Here is a 16,287-nt window from a genome sequence, read left to right on the forward strand (position 1 = left end):
TGTTACTATTTCCTCTTTTTTGTTTGCATTTATAGTTTTGTTGAATCTTACGTGTATTTCTAAAATATATTTAAATTTATATTGTTTTAACTCCTAAAAGTCTCACTGAATTTATTGGAGACTTATTTTTATTTGCTGTTATACTGCATAGATTTATTCACACCACACGTATATTGTTTTAGTTTGCTTTGACAACTGTATGTAATTCCATTGTGTAAATATCTCTTGTGTTGGACATTTGGTTTGTATCCACGTTTTTGGTCTTGCAAAGAGTCCTACCATGAACATTTGTGTGTGTTCATGATTATGTACCTTGGAGTAAATACTGTTATCGTGAAAAAGAATATGTTGAAGTTTAGATGACAGTGCGAAACTGTTATTCCAAGTGGTTAAGCCATTTTACATTTCCACCGCCATTCTGTAAGAGATTTTGTGAATCCACATCCTCTGTAATACTTGGTAATGTCAGTTTTTTTTTTCCCCAGTTGACTAAGTATAAAATGGTATCACATTGTTGTCTAAAATTTCTTGTATATTTTTAAAATATATATATTTTAAAGATTTTATTTATTTATTAGAGATCACAAGTAGGCAGAGAGGCAGGCAGAGAGAGAGAGGTGGAAGCAGGCTCCCTGCTGAGCAGAGAGCTCCATGCAGGGCTCCATCCTAGGACCCTGGGATCATGACCTGAGCTGAAGGCAGAGGCTTTAACCCACTGAGCCGCCAAGGCGCCCCTAAAATTTCTTGTATTAATGACATTAAGCCTCTAAGTGTTTATTGGCTGGAGATAATTTCTATTATATATCTGTTCATGTCCTCACTTCTCCCTTTTTAAAATCAGTTTGTAGGAATTCTATCCTTTGACTACCACTGAAGCAGACCATCTATACTATTTTTAATTTATTAGAGATCATAGGCCTTTGAATCCATCATTCTCCCAGACCTACCCCATGTAGTTTGTAAACCCTTCTATACTCTTGACCCCCTTTTCCTGCTCCATTTTTTCCCCTTTAGCACCTACCTCATTTACAGTATTAAATACATTTTTTATTGACTGTTTAACTATTCCATGCAGGCTGTTACATGATAAGTAGAGAGATTGAGATAAACATCCATAAACATTTATTGCAATTTATTTATTTTAATTTTTCTTTTTTAGAAAGATTTTACTTGTTTATTTACTTGAGAGAGAGAATGAGAGAGGGCATGGCCAGGGGGAGGGTCATTGAGAGAAGCAGACTCCTTGCAGAGCAGGGAGCCGGATGTGGGACTCGATCCTGGGACTCTAGGATCATGACCTGAGCTAAGGGCAGTTGCTTAACCAACTGAGCCACCCAGGCACCCCTCCTTATTGCAATTTAATATTGTCACTTATTAAACAAGTGCTTGGAAATTTAAAAAAACAATGGTTCTTCACCACTCTGAAAACCATGGTCTAGGTTCTCATACCTCCGTGTCAGAGCATTTGAAAGGCTCGTTGAATGGAACAGAGAAGAAATACATAACTATCTGTTGTCTGTGAAAAGTGTTCATGCTGCACATAAATACAGTTGCTAACAAAGATGAATATTTGTTTTTCTAATTCAGTGAGGTGGTGAGAGTTTTTCTAATATGAGCATTACTTTGTTTTATTAGCCATCGTTATAGCTGAGCCTGGCTTGAATTTCTTTGTGTTATTTTTATGTTTATCGTAGTATCTGGAGCTCTTGGAAGTGCTACTTTTAAAATGACAGGGAATGGGACGCCTGGGTGGCTCAGTTGGTTAAGCAGCTGCCTTCGGCTCAGGTCATGATCCCAGCGTCCTGGGATCGAGTCCCACATCGGGCTTCTTGCTCAGCAGGGAGCCTGCTTCTCCCTCTGCCTCTGCCTGCCATTCTGTCTGCCTCTGCTCGCTCTCTCCCCCTCTCTCTCTCTGATAAATAAATAAAATTAAAAAAAAAAAAATGACAGGGAATGCAAGCCACTTAATTACATGAAATTCAGGGACTGCATGGTCTTCCGCTTGAACCTCTATGTTCTCAGTTGTCACTGAGTTTTGAGTTTTCATCCTGAACTGTGACTATTAAATTTGCTCCCCACCTCTCTGGACTGTGCAAGTAAATATTTGAGAACTAGCTAAGTTCATAACCTTGCTTTGTTAACTCCTAATTGCTGGGTGATTGTAAACCCCTGCCTTGAGTACTTGTGTGCTATAGTTTTTCTACATAAAATGGTAGTGATACTTTACAACTTCTGAAGTTGACTAAAGTTCTGAGAAATCTGCAACGAAATCTCTAAAAATTATGAAATCAAAGCAATGCTTCATGATGATAGGGCATTTTATCAGAATGAATGCAGAGTAGAAAATTGATCCAAGAAGCTGTTTATCAGAACTGTAAATGTGTTCATAAAAATAAAGTGGTGAGATCTGGCTGCTTGGAAACAGTGGGCAAAGTTTTCTTTTAAACAGCGTATCCTTTATTTCCCAGACATTTGCTATACCACAGTATCTGCAAAGTAGCTAGGGCCCTATTTAGTCCTTTTAGGAGAATTCACATGGATGCTTAGTCTGGTATTTGAAGCACATTAATTAATATTGGAAATCACATAGTCTTGACTTTTTCTTGCTCATAATTAAACTTTTTGCAAGAATAATTCCAATATATTTTTTAACAGGTGAAAGAATGAGTAGATTATGTCATAATTTCAGCATATGCCTATTTTTCAGATGAGATAAACAGAAATTTAATATGTATCATAGTGGAAGTCAGACAGACCTAGGTTAAAACCTATCTTTACTATATGTTTATTTGCTATGTTTCTGTACAAAAATCAACAAACATCATTGATATCACCTATCTAATAGAGACAAATGTATCCATTTTATTGGGTTGTTGTCATGATTAGGGCTTATGAATAATTTGTGTCTATGTATAAGGACCACTATCACACTTGTACGTGGTAGTTGTTGTTGTATTACAAAATACCAGTGGTTGTGTGTGTGTGTTCAGTGTGTTTGCTAGTAAACCCTTTTGACAAGTCCTGTGGTAAATCCATCTACAGAAAACAAAACAAAACAGAAACAAAGGCAAACTGAAAGAGCAGAAATTGGGTGGGGCTGGCGCAGGAAGAAAGAAATCTCCTCTACTGAGCATTTTTCATGGCCCTCAGGAAATTTCCACAGCCATCCCTGGTGCCCTCCACAGAGGTCTCGAGTCTGTAGAGGACATCATGGAAACCGTTCTACTGGACTTTCAACACCTTGCGTGCAAGAACTGAAACTCATTTTATTAACTGGTGGAGTGTGTGGTCTTGCAGTTAGGTAGACAGTCGGCCACTGCGTGTTAAGTGACTGAGGTAATTCAGCTCTGCCAGTTCAGAAAATTTCTCTCCTTAGCTGACGTCTAAGTGGGGTTGTAATTTGGCCTTGAGCTGTCACAACTGCTGGGAAGCATGTGTCATTTAAAAGGATATAATGGTAACATCATTGTTTTTTCAGATCTAGGTTGGAATTTGCCCTTGACAAACACAAAATGATGAGTGACGCAAGTGATATGTTGGCTGCGGCGTTGGAGCAGATGGATGGGCTTATAGCAGGTAATCTGCGTCCTCTGAAAGATGGAATCATGACATTTACTCTGCACTTTTGGCTTTTTCATTCCAACTCTTTTATTACCTTTTCCACTTTATTTTCATTTATTGGTTGCCTTTAGATTCCTCGTGGTTTCACGTTAGCCCCTCTTCTCCATTTTATACCAGTATCATTCTCAAACTTTGTTTGAAAATGTCTAATTGCATTTCCATACTGTGGTTCTGACTCAAGGAGAAAGAAAGTACATCTCGGGCAACGCTCTCGGGTTCCCTTCCTCCTCGGGAGCTTTGTACTATCTGTACTTTACTGTACTCCCAATAAACCTTGCTTTGCTGCCCCCCCACCAAAAAAAGTAAGTAAGTATATCTCATGGGATTTCGGTGCAGGTAGTAGCTACAGGTCACACTTTGAGAGATACTGCTCTTCCTAGGATCCATGGATATTCTGATCTATTCCCTTGAATTCGACATTTATTTTGCCACCAGTAACTCTCACTTCTATTTACTTTCTCAATTCTCTGCTAAGCTTTGGGTCTCTAACTGCCAATCAGATACCTCCTTTGAAATAGCCTATATGCATATCCATGTCATCACAGAAAGCTTTGAAGTCTTTTTCTTTTCTCAGAAGCCTTTCTAGTAGTCTTTCTTATCTAGTTTCATAATCGTCCATCCACGCAGTTTTCTACCTAGAAATTTAAGTCACATTAGACCTTTGTCCCTCAGAGCCCCTGCTTAGTCAAGTTCTGTCACTTCTATCTCCCTTTAAAAATTCTGGGGCGCCTGGGTGGCTCAGTGGGTTAAGCCGTTGCCTTCGGCACAGGTCATGATCTCAGGGTCCTGGGATTGAGCCCCGCATCGGGCTCTCTGCTCCGAGGGGAGCCTGCTTTCTCCTCTCTCTCTCTCTGCCTGCCTCTCTGCCTACTTGTGATCTCTGTCTGTCAAATAAATAAATAAAATCTTTAAAAAAATAAATAAATAAAAATTCAGCTATTCCAGGCACCTGGGTGGCTCAGTGGGTTAAGCCTCTGCCTTCGGCTCAGGTCATGATCTCAGGGTCCTGAGATCGAGTCCCACATCAGGCTCTCTGCTCCGAGGGGAGCCTGCTTTCTCCTCTCTCTCTCTCTGCCTGCCTCTCTGCCTACTTGTGATCTCTGTCTGTCAAATAAGTAAAATTTTAAATTCAGCTATTCTTTTTTTTTTTTTTTTTTTTTTTAATTGAGAGAAGGAACACAAGCAGGGGAGTGGGAGAGGGAGAAACAGGCTTTCCGCTCAACAGGGAGCCCGATGTGGGGCTTGATCCCAGGACTCTGGGTCCATGACCTGAGCCAAAGGCAAACGCTTAATGACTGAGCCACCCACGTGCCCCTTAGCCATTCCTTTTTTTCCCCTCTGAAGTGTGTCCTGTCTGTGCTCTGCCGTGCTTTGTCCTGGCAACCCTCTCCCTTGATGTTCTTGGCACTCTTGCTTTCCCGCTGTAGTTCCTCATTCTCTAGACCACCAGAATTTTCTTTCTGAAACACAGATCTGGTCGTATTCCTCCCTTATTATGAATCTTGAGTGATTCTCTGTTATGGAAGTAGAGCAAAAACAGAGTAGATCATGACCTGCTTGTTTTCTCATCATGACCAGAGGGACTGAACAGTAGGTAAACCCTTTCAGATGCTTGTGCTCTCCTAGGGGTAGTGGCTCCTTAAGGTCTCATGTCACATTCTGCGTTTTGTCACAGGAGAAGTACCTTTATGTATTTAGGAACCCATGGTCATGAAGAAAGGTTGAAGGGGCCAGTGGGTGGGGTTGTCATCCATCTGATGGTCTGATGGTCAGGGTCGAGGTGTGGGTAGCATCTACTGCTCCTCCATTCTAGCTACCTAGCCCCTGTTGCTTATCTTTTCTGGTCATAAATTTGACCCTACTCTGTTTCAGTGGTTTGAAGAAACCACAGGTGTTTTCATTGTCAGAGGTTCTTCCCTTGAATGCCATGGCTAGTCAAAGTTTGGCCTCCTTTGTTCTACTTGTATATCCCGAGACCAGATTTTAATTTGACCTCCTTTGTAGATTAGACCACATCTTGTGTACTGTGTTTAGTTCTTGGAATATCCGTTTCAAAGAGGTTATTGGTAAAACTTAAGAGGAGGTGACCGTGAAGGCGAAGAAACAACTTCATCTGGTAAGGAAGGAACTGGTTAAGTGTAACTGGGAAAGTATATTCTTGCTCAGGGCATGATAGATACTTTCACACAGTTGAAGGACTATTACGTGGAAAAGAGATTGGACTTACTGTGTCACAGTTTCGGAAAATATAACCAGAGCCAGATCCTAGGCTGTTATCAGAGGTTATAACCTCAAATTCTTAGTGGAACTCCGTAGGCAAGACAAGTGATGTTTCTGGACAGTAGTTGAGGACTGACGTTTTACATACTCTATTAGATGAGTATATTTGTTCCTTAGCCCTGGCAGGGCTTCAGGACCTACATGAGAGTTATTCGGAAAATCAAGACTTCCTGGGTCTCAGCTCACACTGACGCAGTCAGGAGCTTTTTGGGTAGGACCTGGCTTTATTTTCTCAAATTACTATCAGTAGCTCTCCACCTAAGGTAGAGGGAGATGTGATTGCAAATATTTGAGGAGTTTTTCTAAATATGCATTTCTCCCCTATCCCTCACCTTGTTTTGTGATGGAGACTTAAAAGAGTAGAAGGTTATTGTGGGTACATCTATTGTGAATAGTATTATCAGGTGATTGTAGTGCTTTAAACTACTGGCATAGGACACGATAGCCTGTTTTGTTTTTAAAATGCTCTACTGTTCCTCCCTTTCCCGGACATACTCTCCTCAATTTCTATTTTTCTGGATTTTCCTCTCAGCCTTATATGGTTCCTGAGGGGAAGATCATGGGAAGTATTTAACATTGGGCCTAGCATATCAGTGGTTACCATTATTACAGTTTGGCAGATTTGGGTCCTCATCATTTGGTCTAGTTCTTCGGAAGGTCAGTGGAATGGACTAACTGAAGGAAAATGCCTCTCCCTGTGGTTGGAATTGATCAAGCTGTGTGGCAACTGGAGAGAGAATTTACACATTGGTTCACACTTTTCTTCCCTTTATAAGACCCTCAGATTAATGAGGTGGTAGTCAAAATATCATAATTATTGACACTTAAAGTTAGTACTTCTAATTAATATGTATATTTGATAGACCAGAAAATAAAAATCAAAGAGATGAAGAGGTATATATGAGTGATTTCTGAGCAGGCAATGGGTTAGTTATGTACATTCAAGTCATAAAACGCTTTCCCTTATAAGTAATAGGGAAAGAAAGGCTGTAAAACTATTTTTTAAAGCTGATATTAGCAAGAGTTTTTGATGCTAGGCTGCAAACAAAATCATGGGATAAAATGTTAACACACACACACACTCCTGTACATACACAAATGTATACATGTAATTCATTGAAATTCTCCAAAGATTAAATTCTGGTAAATTAACCGGAAGCCAGTCCTGTTACCCTTGACATTATGCTATGCGGTTTCCACCAAATTGTGCAACTTCTTTTACAGGGAATTTCTCAAAATCTTATGGTACCTAAATTTATATTTTGGGGAGTACTTGGCTCTATCCACACTGCTCTCTACCTTCTTAGCCCTTATTTCCATGAGGTCAGCACATCTTTCACCAAAGTCCATTCATTATGTTCTTACCGTAATACACAGTTGACGTCCCTGTTAGGTATTTGGTGATTGATATTTACCATCAATTATATGGATTTTATTTTTGCACCGAATCACTATGACTTGGAGAGATTCGCACGACTCCTTTATTTTCTTTTCCTTTTTGCTTATTTTGATTATTCCTCACTGTGACTGGACTTGCTTGCCACCCTCAGCTTTAGGACATTATGTAATATAAACCCTGTTGTTCTCTCTGTGATTTTTTTTTTAAAACTTAGGTTCTAAGGCCCTGGAATATTCCAATGGAATTTTTGATTGCCAGTCTCCCACCTCCCCGGGATTCATGGGAAGCCTGCGAGCTCTGCACCTTGTGGAAGACCTGCGTGGCTTGTTGGAGGTGATGGACACAGATGAGAAGGAAGGTTTGAGATGCCAGATCCCAGATTCAACAGCGGAAACACTCGTCAAATGGCTTCAGAGTCAAATGGTAGATAATGGCACATTACAGATCCTGCGCTCGGAATCTCTTGTGGCTTATTCCAAAATTTAGAACAGAGCAACAACAACAAAAAAGTACAGGGCAGCAGGTTCACTGTGATTTTTATCCCTTAATGCATCCCAGTTCCCTTTAAGGATAATGTTAGTGTACATTTCATGGGCTCCAGCCCACCACCTGATTTTGCCTCTGAAGGTGGACTCGCTTTCTTGGATGACCTGCTGTGGCCTAGAACAAATAGTCCTGTAAAGGAAAGAACCTTGCACGTAATAGATGCTTTCTCAGTACTATTGGAAAATTTACTGTAAAAGGACCAAGAGCAATTCAGATAGGAAGCAGAGTGAATAGAACCTCCAAAGGCAGCGAGGCAGAGGTCTGCAGTATCTGATAGGAAGTGCCATCTAGTGATCTGTGGGGTCATGTCAGTTCTAGGGTGTGAGGGAAGCTATAGAATTGGGCTTCCAATCGCGTTCTTCTTCCCAGAACAGTGAAGCCCCTTTCTAGGCATCCGTCTCAAAAACAGATGGCGTGGAGGATCTGCCCTTTCCCTGAACACATTGGTATATACCATGGTTTTAATACATTTGGAACAAATAAAATCTAAAGAATGCCACTAAAAATATTGAGAGAAGAAGATAGAAAAAGTGTTCTTTCTGTAATACGAGTAATGCCACTGAACTATATGCTTAAGAATCGTAAAAGTGACAAATTTTCTGGGTATATCTTACCACCACCCAAAATGAGAACATTAATACTGTGATAAAACTGATGGTTGGATTGTATCTTGGCATTTCCCAGTGCAGGTGCTGGAGACAACAGACCTGAATTTCAATTTGGGGGCTGATTCTTAGAAGCTTGCATGATTTGGGGGAGATGTTTTAAGCTGTTTGTCTCGTTTCCTCGTTTGTGAAACAGGGACAATAGCTTCTGCCGCATGGGAGTGTGAGTTCCGGGAGCGAACTTATGAGTGCTTGTCGGTGCGCCTGGTAGACGAGTCGAAAATACAACACTGAAGAGATTGTAGAGGATGGAGGGGAAACTACGGGGTCCATCTGCAAAGAGGGAAAGAAAGTGTTGGCTCCAGTTCCGTGTCACTCCTACATGGTTCACTTTTTTACAAGACTACAGACATTTTTCAGACTATGGAGAAGCTTTTACAATATTTTAGAGACTTATTCTCAGTTACATAATTAAGATTTCATTTATGTTTAATGATAGCCACCTTGGGAGTCCATGTCCTTAAGACTGATATCGATCTTCTCATTAATGCCACTGGCCCTTTGCAGTTCTAATTACTTTGTCTGGGCCAGGAGACCCCCTGGTTTCCTGTCGGGTGTCGCGTCTTCCTTCCCTACTGATTTCTGCTGTATCATTCTTTCATATGATCAGAAGCTGGTTCAGAAGAAAGAAAATAGTCACATTAATAGTTTGTTACTTGTGAGGGGATATTAAATCACTAAGAATGAATTTGTTTGAATAAAGTAGCTATAGCTGTAACCTTCTAAACACTGACAAGTTTAAGACTCCGAAGTTCCTCTCCTGTGGTTAAAACAAAACAAAAACCCAAATCTGTTGAGTATGCCGTATTTGGTCAAGTACTGAGATAGAAGTATTTTCCTGTTAATAGAGATATTAATGGTGGAGAATTACATGCTTTATCAAGCTCTAAGTTCAAGAGGGCAAACAGAAAAATATGTCAAATTATTTGAGCCAAGCAAGCAGTTTCTGTTTGCTTTAGGTCTAACTCTATGAGTTGCCTAGAACATTCATACTAAGCTTTTCCCAATGGAAGACGTTGAGGATCATGACCTTGATCAGGGCATAAAATCCCACAAGTGACCAGTTACTTAGCAGCTTTAGTATGAGGCATTCGCAAAATCAGCAGAAATGACAAAAGTGCAGTTTTTGACAAAGTGAGTGGAACTGCGATGATAGAACTTCAAATCGGCATCGTGGCCGATAAGATAAATTGAAGTGTGCCTCACTGGCTTCTGACCTGATAAGTCACAATACATTTCCATCGTATTCCTACATTTAAAAAATAGGTCCTATTAATTGCAAGTGTATCTTCTAAAAAAGTTTTTAGAACAAGTTTCATAAAAATAAAAATACTCATGACTTCAGACGTGGGGCACATTCTCTCCAGTCCCTGACTCTCCGCCACATGACCCATTCTAGGCCTGCCGTCCCCAGAATCCCCCACTGCTCTCTGCCCAGCTTCCCTTTTCATGTGTGTCTCCAGGGAATGTTTGTTCCAGCTTTGGCAAACAAGGCCCATCTTAAGATTGGGTCACAGGGTCACAGATCATCTGAGTTCAGCAGTGTCTCACTGAGACATCCTAGCTCACGTGAAAGCTTCTCACCCCCAGAACACTTGTTTCTTGCTCCCGTTGGCTATTGAGTGAAGAAGAAGTGTTCTATTTCTGGAAAACAAACACTGAGAAAAATTACAACCCAGAAATAAAAGCCATATTTCTGATTTTCCCCACATCTGCTCTCTTGACTTGGAAAGTACAGGAGGTACTCAGGCTTATCCTGAGCTTCGGGCTTTGAAGCACTTTCTGGCGACTTTGAATAAACAGGCATCTTTTTCTAGGAGAGGGTCATGAGTGGGCTTTTTGGGTGTGACGCTGTATATGTGAGATGGATTTCTCCCTTTGGATTTCTTTTTGAGCAGACCTGATGAGATTTTGGAAGAAATAGACATCTTCCTGGAAAGATTGTCCGTATTGCCCCGGGTTCGTATTTATTTTTTAGAGTCATAACAGAAATTTCAGAGGAGACAATAAATGGTGTGTTTCAAGATTGATGGAGGCAGACCTGCTAGTACATAGCGTCATCAGCCAATCAGTGGGGACACTCCAGTGGGGACGCTCCAGTAGCTCCCAGTGGCAGTGCTGTTGCCCTGAGATCATTATGCACGGCACAAGGTGAGAGCCTCACCGCCCTGATTCCATCACACTTGGAGAGAGGACAGGGGAGTGGAGTATTGTTGCCTGGTGGTTTGACTTCCAGTGCTCTTGCCATCACGTTCATTTATTCTTTGGACAACAGTGTATGAGATTCCTTCTTGTGCTGGTAGGCCCTGGTGAAATGTGACTGTGGTGTTCGTGGCCTTCCTGTCTTTCTCCGTTTCTCCTCCTACTCCAGTATCTGGTAGAGAGCAGGCAAACAAATGTCTGCACGCAGCGGTAGAGAGGTAATGCTGGTTAGGGTGCACGAGGCCCTGGTGTGAGAGGGTTCTTTGAGTGGCTGGAGATAAATTTAACCAAAGGAGATTTAGAGGGCTGCGCCTTCCTTTTTTTTCCTTGATACAGAATTTTGAAAAATGTCATCATGAAATAAAAAACTGGATGGCAGTTTTTAAAACTAATTTAAAAAATAAGTGTATTGAGGGGCGCCTGAGTGGCTCAGTGGGTTAAGCCTCTACCTTTGGCTCAGATCATGATCTTAGGGTCCTGGGATCGAGCCCCACATTGGGCTCTCTGCACAGTGGCGAGACTGCTTCTTCCTCTCTCTCTGCCTGCCTCTCTGCCTACTTGTGATCTCTCTCTCTGTGTCAAATAAATAAATAAAATCTTAAAAAAAAAATAAGTGTATTGACTTTGGTGGAGACTGTGTATCTGTGTGTGTGTGTGTGTGTGTGTGTGTGTGTGTGTGTGTCTGTGTTATAGCAGCAGTCCAACTGTTTCTTAACATTTGTTGTCCTTATAAAATGGCACTGATTTTCTTTTCCATATTGTCATTTAGCTACTCAGCACTCTGATTTGGGAATGTTCTATTCAAACTGAGTTCTGTGTTAGAACAGAAGTTAAGTGTAATTGTGGCAAATCACTGCTTGCTTGTTGGTTTGGGATTTAGACAGGACAGCAGAGCTCTGGAAAGAACAAAGCAAAACGAAGCTGGGGAGAGAGGGTAGTCAACTGGAGACCAGTGCAAACCAACAGAACTAAGAAAATTAAAGGAAAATATAGCACGATACTTTAAGTGAACATAGCAGGCAAAACATTCCTGCCTACCTTGAAGTAGTAACCGTTGATATTGTTGTGTGATGGGTACTTAAGGTCTCTACTTTCAGATACAAATGAAATTTTGTATAATAAAACAGTTTTTGAAAGGGGGGCATGGGAAGCAAGATGCTAACATTTATTACATCTTTATACTTGATCGTGGGTCTACTTGACCATTAAAAGGAAAATAATATAAATAGAAGAGCTTCTATCTAGATGACTGTGGGTAAGGTATATTGTGCCTTTAGCATTATATGGAGCATCTGCTCCATGAATTCAGACAACTCATATTCCCAGGGGTGGTTGCTGGCTAACTTTTGGATTCTATAATTCTGTAAGGAATAGAGCCATTTAGACATTTTACCCGTCGTGCCAGGAATATCCGGCAAACACCTCAAGTTCCTTAATTAAAGTATCACTGTTGCATTCGAGCTGGATCCCTTGCCTTGCTTTTCCCTCCCAAGTGTCCCATACCCTCCTCCACATGCACTGTTAGTTGGCTACAATACTATTGAAATCCCCAAGCTGATGCTGATTTTGACTTAAACTTTCAGTTGTATCGAATGTGGTCAGGATGGAGTAGGAAGAGTTATTTTGAAGGCATCTCTGGGATTTTGAGTAAAGTAATTTGAGCTGGTGTTCAGTGCTTTGGATGTCAAATAGACTCAACAAGAGTTGATACTCAATGTATTTTTAATTCTCTGCCCATGATTTTATAAGAATCTTGGGAGAATCAAAAGAAATGTAAGGTAGTTTTGCCTTGAGGGACCATTAAGGAGAATAAGTGACCAACTCTTGTAAGGTCATGAGGAAGCCATCCATGGCAGAATATGGTGAAAAGCTAAGTGGTGAAGGACAAGACAAGACAGAGAAGGGAAACCAGTGTAGGGGCAGAAGAGAGTATGGCATAAGGTAAGAAGGAGGAGGTGAGAACTGGCTAAGAAAAATGGATTTGTAGAGGCCGAGAGGAATGATGAGTGAGTATAGTGGTGGACACACAGCCTTGGAGTAGATGTTGGAATGGCCAGTGGAAGAAAGTTCACTAGGAGGAAGAAACTGAGAATAGTATGGGTAGAGGTGGTAATTGTAAGTCTCAGGGAAGCAGGAAATTAAGGATCCAAAGGTTATGTGGAATAATGAGCTTTGAGCAGGAAGTAAGACTCAATTCCCCCAAGATGGCGGAAGAAAGGGAAGATGTCGGAGGCCATATATACTCTGCTTTGGAGAAGATAGTATGTAAGGGAGTTCATGCAAGATAGTCTCAAGTATAGTCCATTAAAAAGGCTCTGAAAACACCTCCTAAACATGGTAGCAAGAGGGAGTACAGGCTTCAGGTCAACCACGGAGTGAGAAGTGAGAGGGCCAACTTGCAACCAAGTGTTCATTCATCCTGTATTCATCTGATGGTTATTGAACACCTATCATTCGTTATTCATTCCATAGTCATTTGGTTTGAACTCACTGTGTGCCAGGTGCAAAGGCAAACCTACTCACAAAGAAGGCAGTTTGTTGGAAGAGGGGAACATATATGTAGCCACGTCTAACCTCATCTGTTCAGTGTGTTGCCTGCCACGATGAGGATTCCACGATCTGGAATCTCTAACTGGCCTATGAGTGAACAGGTAACTCAAGGAACACTTCACAGGCCAAGCCCAGGTTGAGCTGGACTTTACAGAGCGAGGAAAGATGAGGAAAGGGTGGGAAATACGGCCCGCGCCAAAGGAATAGAATTCGAGAGTGCATGCCACGTGGGGAGGTTTTGAGTGGTCAGGTTGGTAAAGCTTGGGAGTTGGAGGAAAAACAGAGGTGGTAAGGTATTTGCCTAATGGAATTTACCTCCTGCAAGGATTCTTAAGTCAAAGGTAACAGAATTGGCAGAAATAGAAATAAATGTGTGAAGAGACTAGACTTTCACCTGCTTGACTAGGTCAGTGCACTCCTTTAAAAGTATTTAACTACTCCATTGGTGATTCTTAACTTTGGCTTTGTTTTGCTGTGGTGACCTGTGGTCCTTTAAAAAAAGAACTCCTTGAGCATTATGAACTCTTGTAAATATCACTAGTCTCGAGAAGTGTGAGTATGTATGCTCATAGTGAGTCAGTTTTTAATATTTTGATTCTAAGATTGTTTTGTGATACTGATTTTGGAACATCTGATTTCCATTTCAAATGCAGTAGCTTCGTGAAACCCTTCTAGAACTTGCTATAGCAGCATTTCTAATCTTTCCATCGGAAGAAATAACAACTTTTACTTTTTATCCTCAGTGAACAGAAACCTTTTTTTTTTTTCTACCTCATGAAATGTATCTGTTTATAAAAGCACGTGGGGTTTTAAAAGCAGATGCCTGCTAACATTCATCATCAGAATGAGGAATTCAAAGCTGTAGAAGGCCAGTCTGAGTACTGCTTCAGATTGAGAACGTGTATCATACATCCTGGCTCTGTTCCAAAAAACTGTCCTTAAGAAATTATGTAAATTTCATTTTCATGGCAGTCCCTGGGGTTGGAAGTCTTTCAGGCCACAACTTGTAATGTATTTGGATACTTCGGTTTACAATATGACCAGAATTATGCAATGGTTATAGGGCAGGTATGTGGTCAAGCTGATGTTAAAAAACTTTATCCACTCTAAATACATGTTGCAGCCTTCCTCAATTAGCTTCTGATTCTTTTGTGGCCTCATGGGCAATGTATCCAGTGCATCTAAGTTTTTAGAAGCAACATCCTGCAATTTCCTTTTTTGTTAGCATGTGCATGTACGTGTGTGTGTGCGTGCGCTCAACACATGCCTTTTATTACTTCCAGAATTTATATGGGAAACTGCATTATTTGGAAAGGTAGTATAAGAATACCAGTTAATTCTGGAAAATAATAGATGTCACATCTGCTGTGTTCTTGGACGATAAGGGTGAGTTTGTGTTTCTCTGGTTTAAACCTGAAGTTATTTGCTCTTTTTTTGTTTTTAAGATTTTATTTATTTCAGAGAGAGAAAAAATGAGAGAGCATGCACAGGGAGGAGAGGCAGAAGCGGACTCCCTGCTGAGCAGGGAGCCTGATGTAGGACTCCATCCCAGGACCCTGGGATCATGACCTGAGCTGAAGGCAGATGCTTAACCAACTGAGCCTGCCAGGCGCCCCTGAAGTTATTTGCTTTCTTCATTGACCTCTGGATGGCCCTATCTAACTAATTTGAGCTCCAGTGGCTTTTATTTCTGTTGTAGTTGAATGAGGAATCAGGAAATTCTATTGGGATTACCCGTCATATGATTATGAGCTACTTACAGGAGATAACAAGGGACATATCAGATATATTGCTGTATTTCAAAATGATGTTTTTATATTGTGTGCTCTCCGTGAGTCTTTTTGTGTATCTCCTTAATGGCTTTTATATATGAGACAGCTGAGAAAAAGAAAAATGTGACTCGCTTTCCCAATCGGTGTTTCCTTCAGCATTTACACCATGCACAGACATGTCCGAATCTGATAAAAACGTGCGGGGCTGGAGGGAGGTGAAGAAAGTGAGCACGAATCTAAGCAGAGCCCCAGGCCAGTGCTGTGGTTGCAGGATGATACCTGTTTCCAGGCTCTGCAGGAGCTTGGCGTAACCTAATAGAGTTGAGCAAAGTCACAAAGAGTGAAGTCAGAATGGGAGCTAATAAAGTTCCTGGTAAGGTGTGGATGGGGACGGTTGGGGGAAGTAGTTGTGGACTGCTTCCTAAGCTTTCAGGGGAAGGAAGAAAGGCTTCAAAGACAAAGGGAAGGCTTGCCCTGAGATTTGGTCCTGAGTAACAGGGAGGAAGCTGATATGAGCTGCCCCCAAGGCCTCCTCTGTAAAGACAGGCATTTGCAGTTCTGGGTTTGCAACTTGGGAGGAGAGGGGAGGCACATAAGGGCAGCCCAGGACATTCCCAGTGCCCCCACCCAGAAATAGCACAGATCATTCAGGCGGCATAAGTAATTTCTGCCTGACCACACACTCGCGAAACTTCGTATGACCCAGCTATGCGTCCCTGCGAGCATGTTAGTAACCACTGTTCCTTTTAGGTCATGATTTTTCTGCTTGATGGGAACTTGTCTGGTTTGGTGATAACATGCCTACCATGCCCATTTTACCTATTTTGAGGCAAATGGACCAAGTTTTAGACTCGTGTTTTCTAGCAGTGGTGGCAGCAGCTGGCTGAATTCTATTCAGGTTCCTTGGATTAAGAATGTATGCCATTTTATTTGCTCACAGTCGTTTCAGTTTTAAAGAGAGTCAAGCCTTACACATACTCCTTCATCTTTTCAGACAAATGGACACCTGCCCGGAAATGGAGAGGTGTATCAAGAAAGGCTAGCACATTTAGAGAATGATAAAGAATCTCTCGTTCTTCAGGCAAGTGATTTTTAACAATGCTATTCTTCCTCCACAACATATTTACAAAGACCATTTTAAATTGGGATGGCATATTCAGATGCTTGGGAGCCAGATTGCTGATAGAAATAAGTGCTGATAGAAATAAGTACGTACACACAATAGGGAGTGGTGAGGACTGTGGTAGCACCA

At 41.3% G+C, this 16,287-nt stretch overlaps 1 protein-coding gene across 11 annotated transcripts in view; it reads left to right on the top strand.

Annotated features, from left to right (window-relative positions):
- Nucleotides 1-16,287, top strand: part of PPFIBP1 (PPFIA binding protein 1) — a 177,583-nt gene that overhangs the window by 115,936 nt on the left and 45,360 nt on the right. For all 11 annotated transcript variants that reach the window (XM_059187571.1, XM_059187572.1, XM_059187573.1 and 8 more), the window contains 3 exons: nt 3,479-3,576; nt 7,515-7,723; nt 16,030-16,116. In XM_059187571.1, coding sequence (XP_059043554.1) covers nt 3,513-3,576; nt 7,515-7,723; nt 16,030-16,116 — 360 coding nt within the window. In that variant the 5' untranslated portion in view covers nt 3,479-3,512. Of the gene's footprint in view, nt 1-3,478; nt 3,577-7,514; nt 7,724-16,029; nt 16,117-16,287 lie in introns of those variants that run through there.

Source organism: Mustela lutreola, chromosome 8 (genome assembly GCF_030435805.1).
Source record: "Mustela lutreola isolate mMusLut2 chromosome 8, mMusLut2.pri, whole genome shotgun sequence".
Lineage (NCBI taxonomy): Eukaryota > Metazoa > Chordata > Mammalia > Carnivora > Mustelidae > Mustela > Mustela lutreola.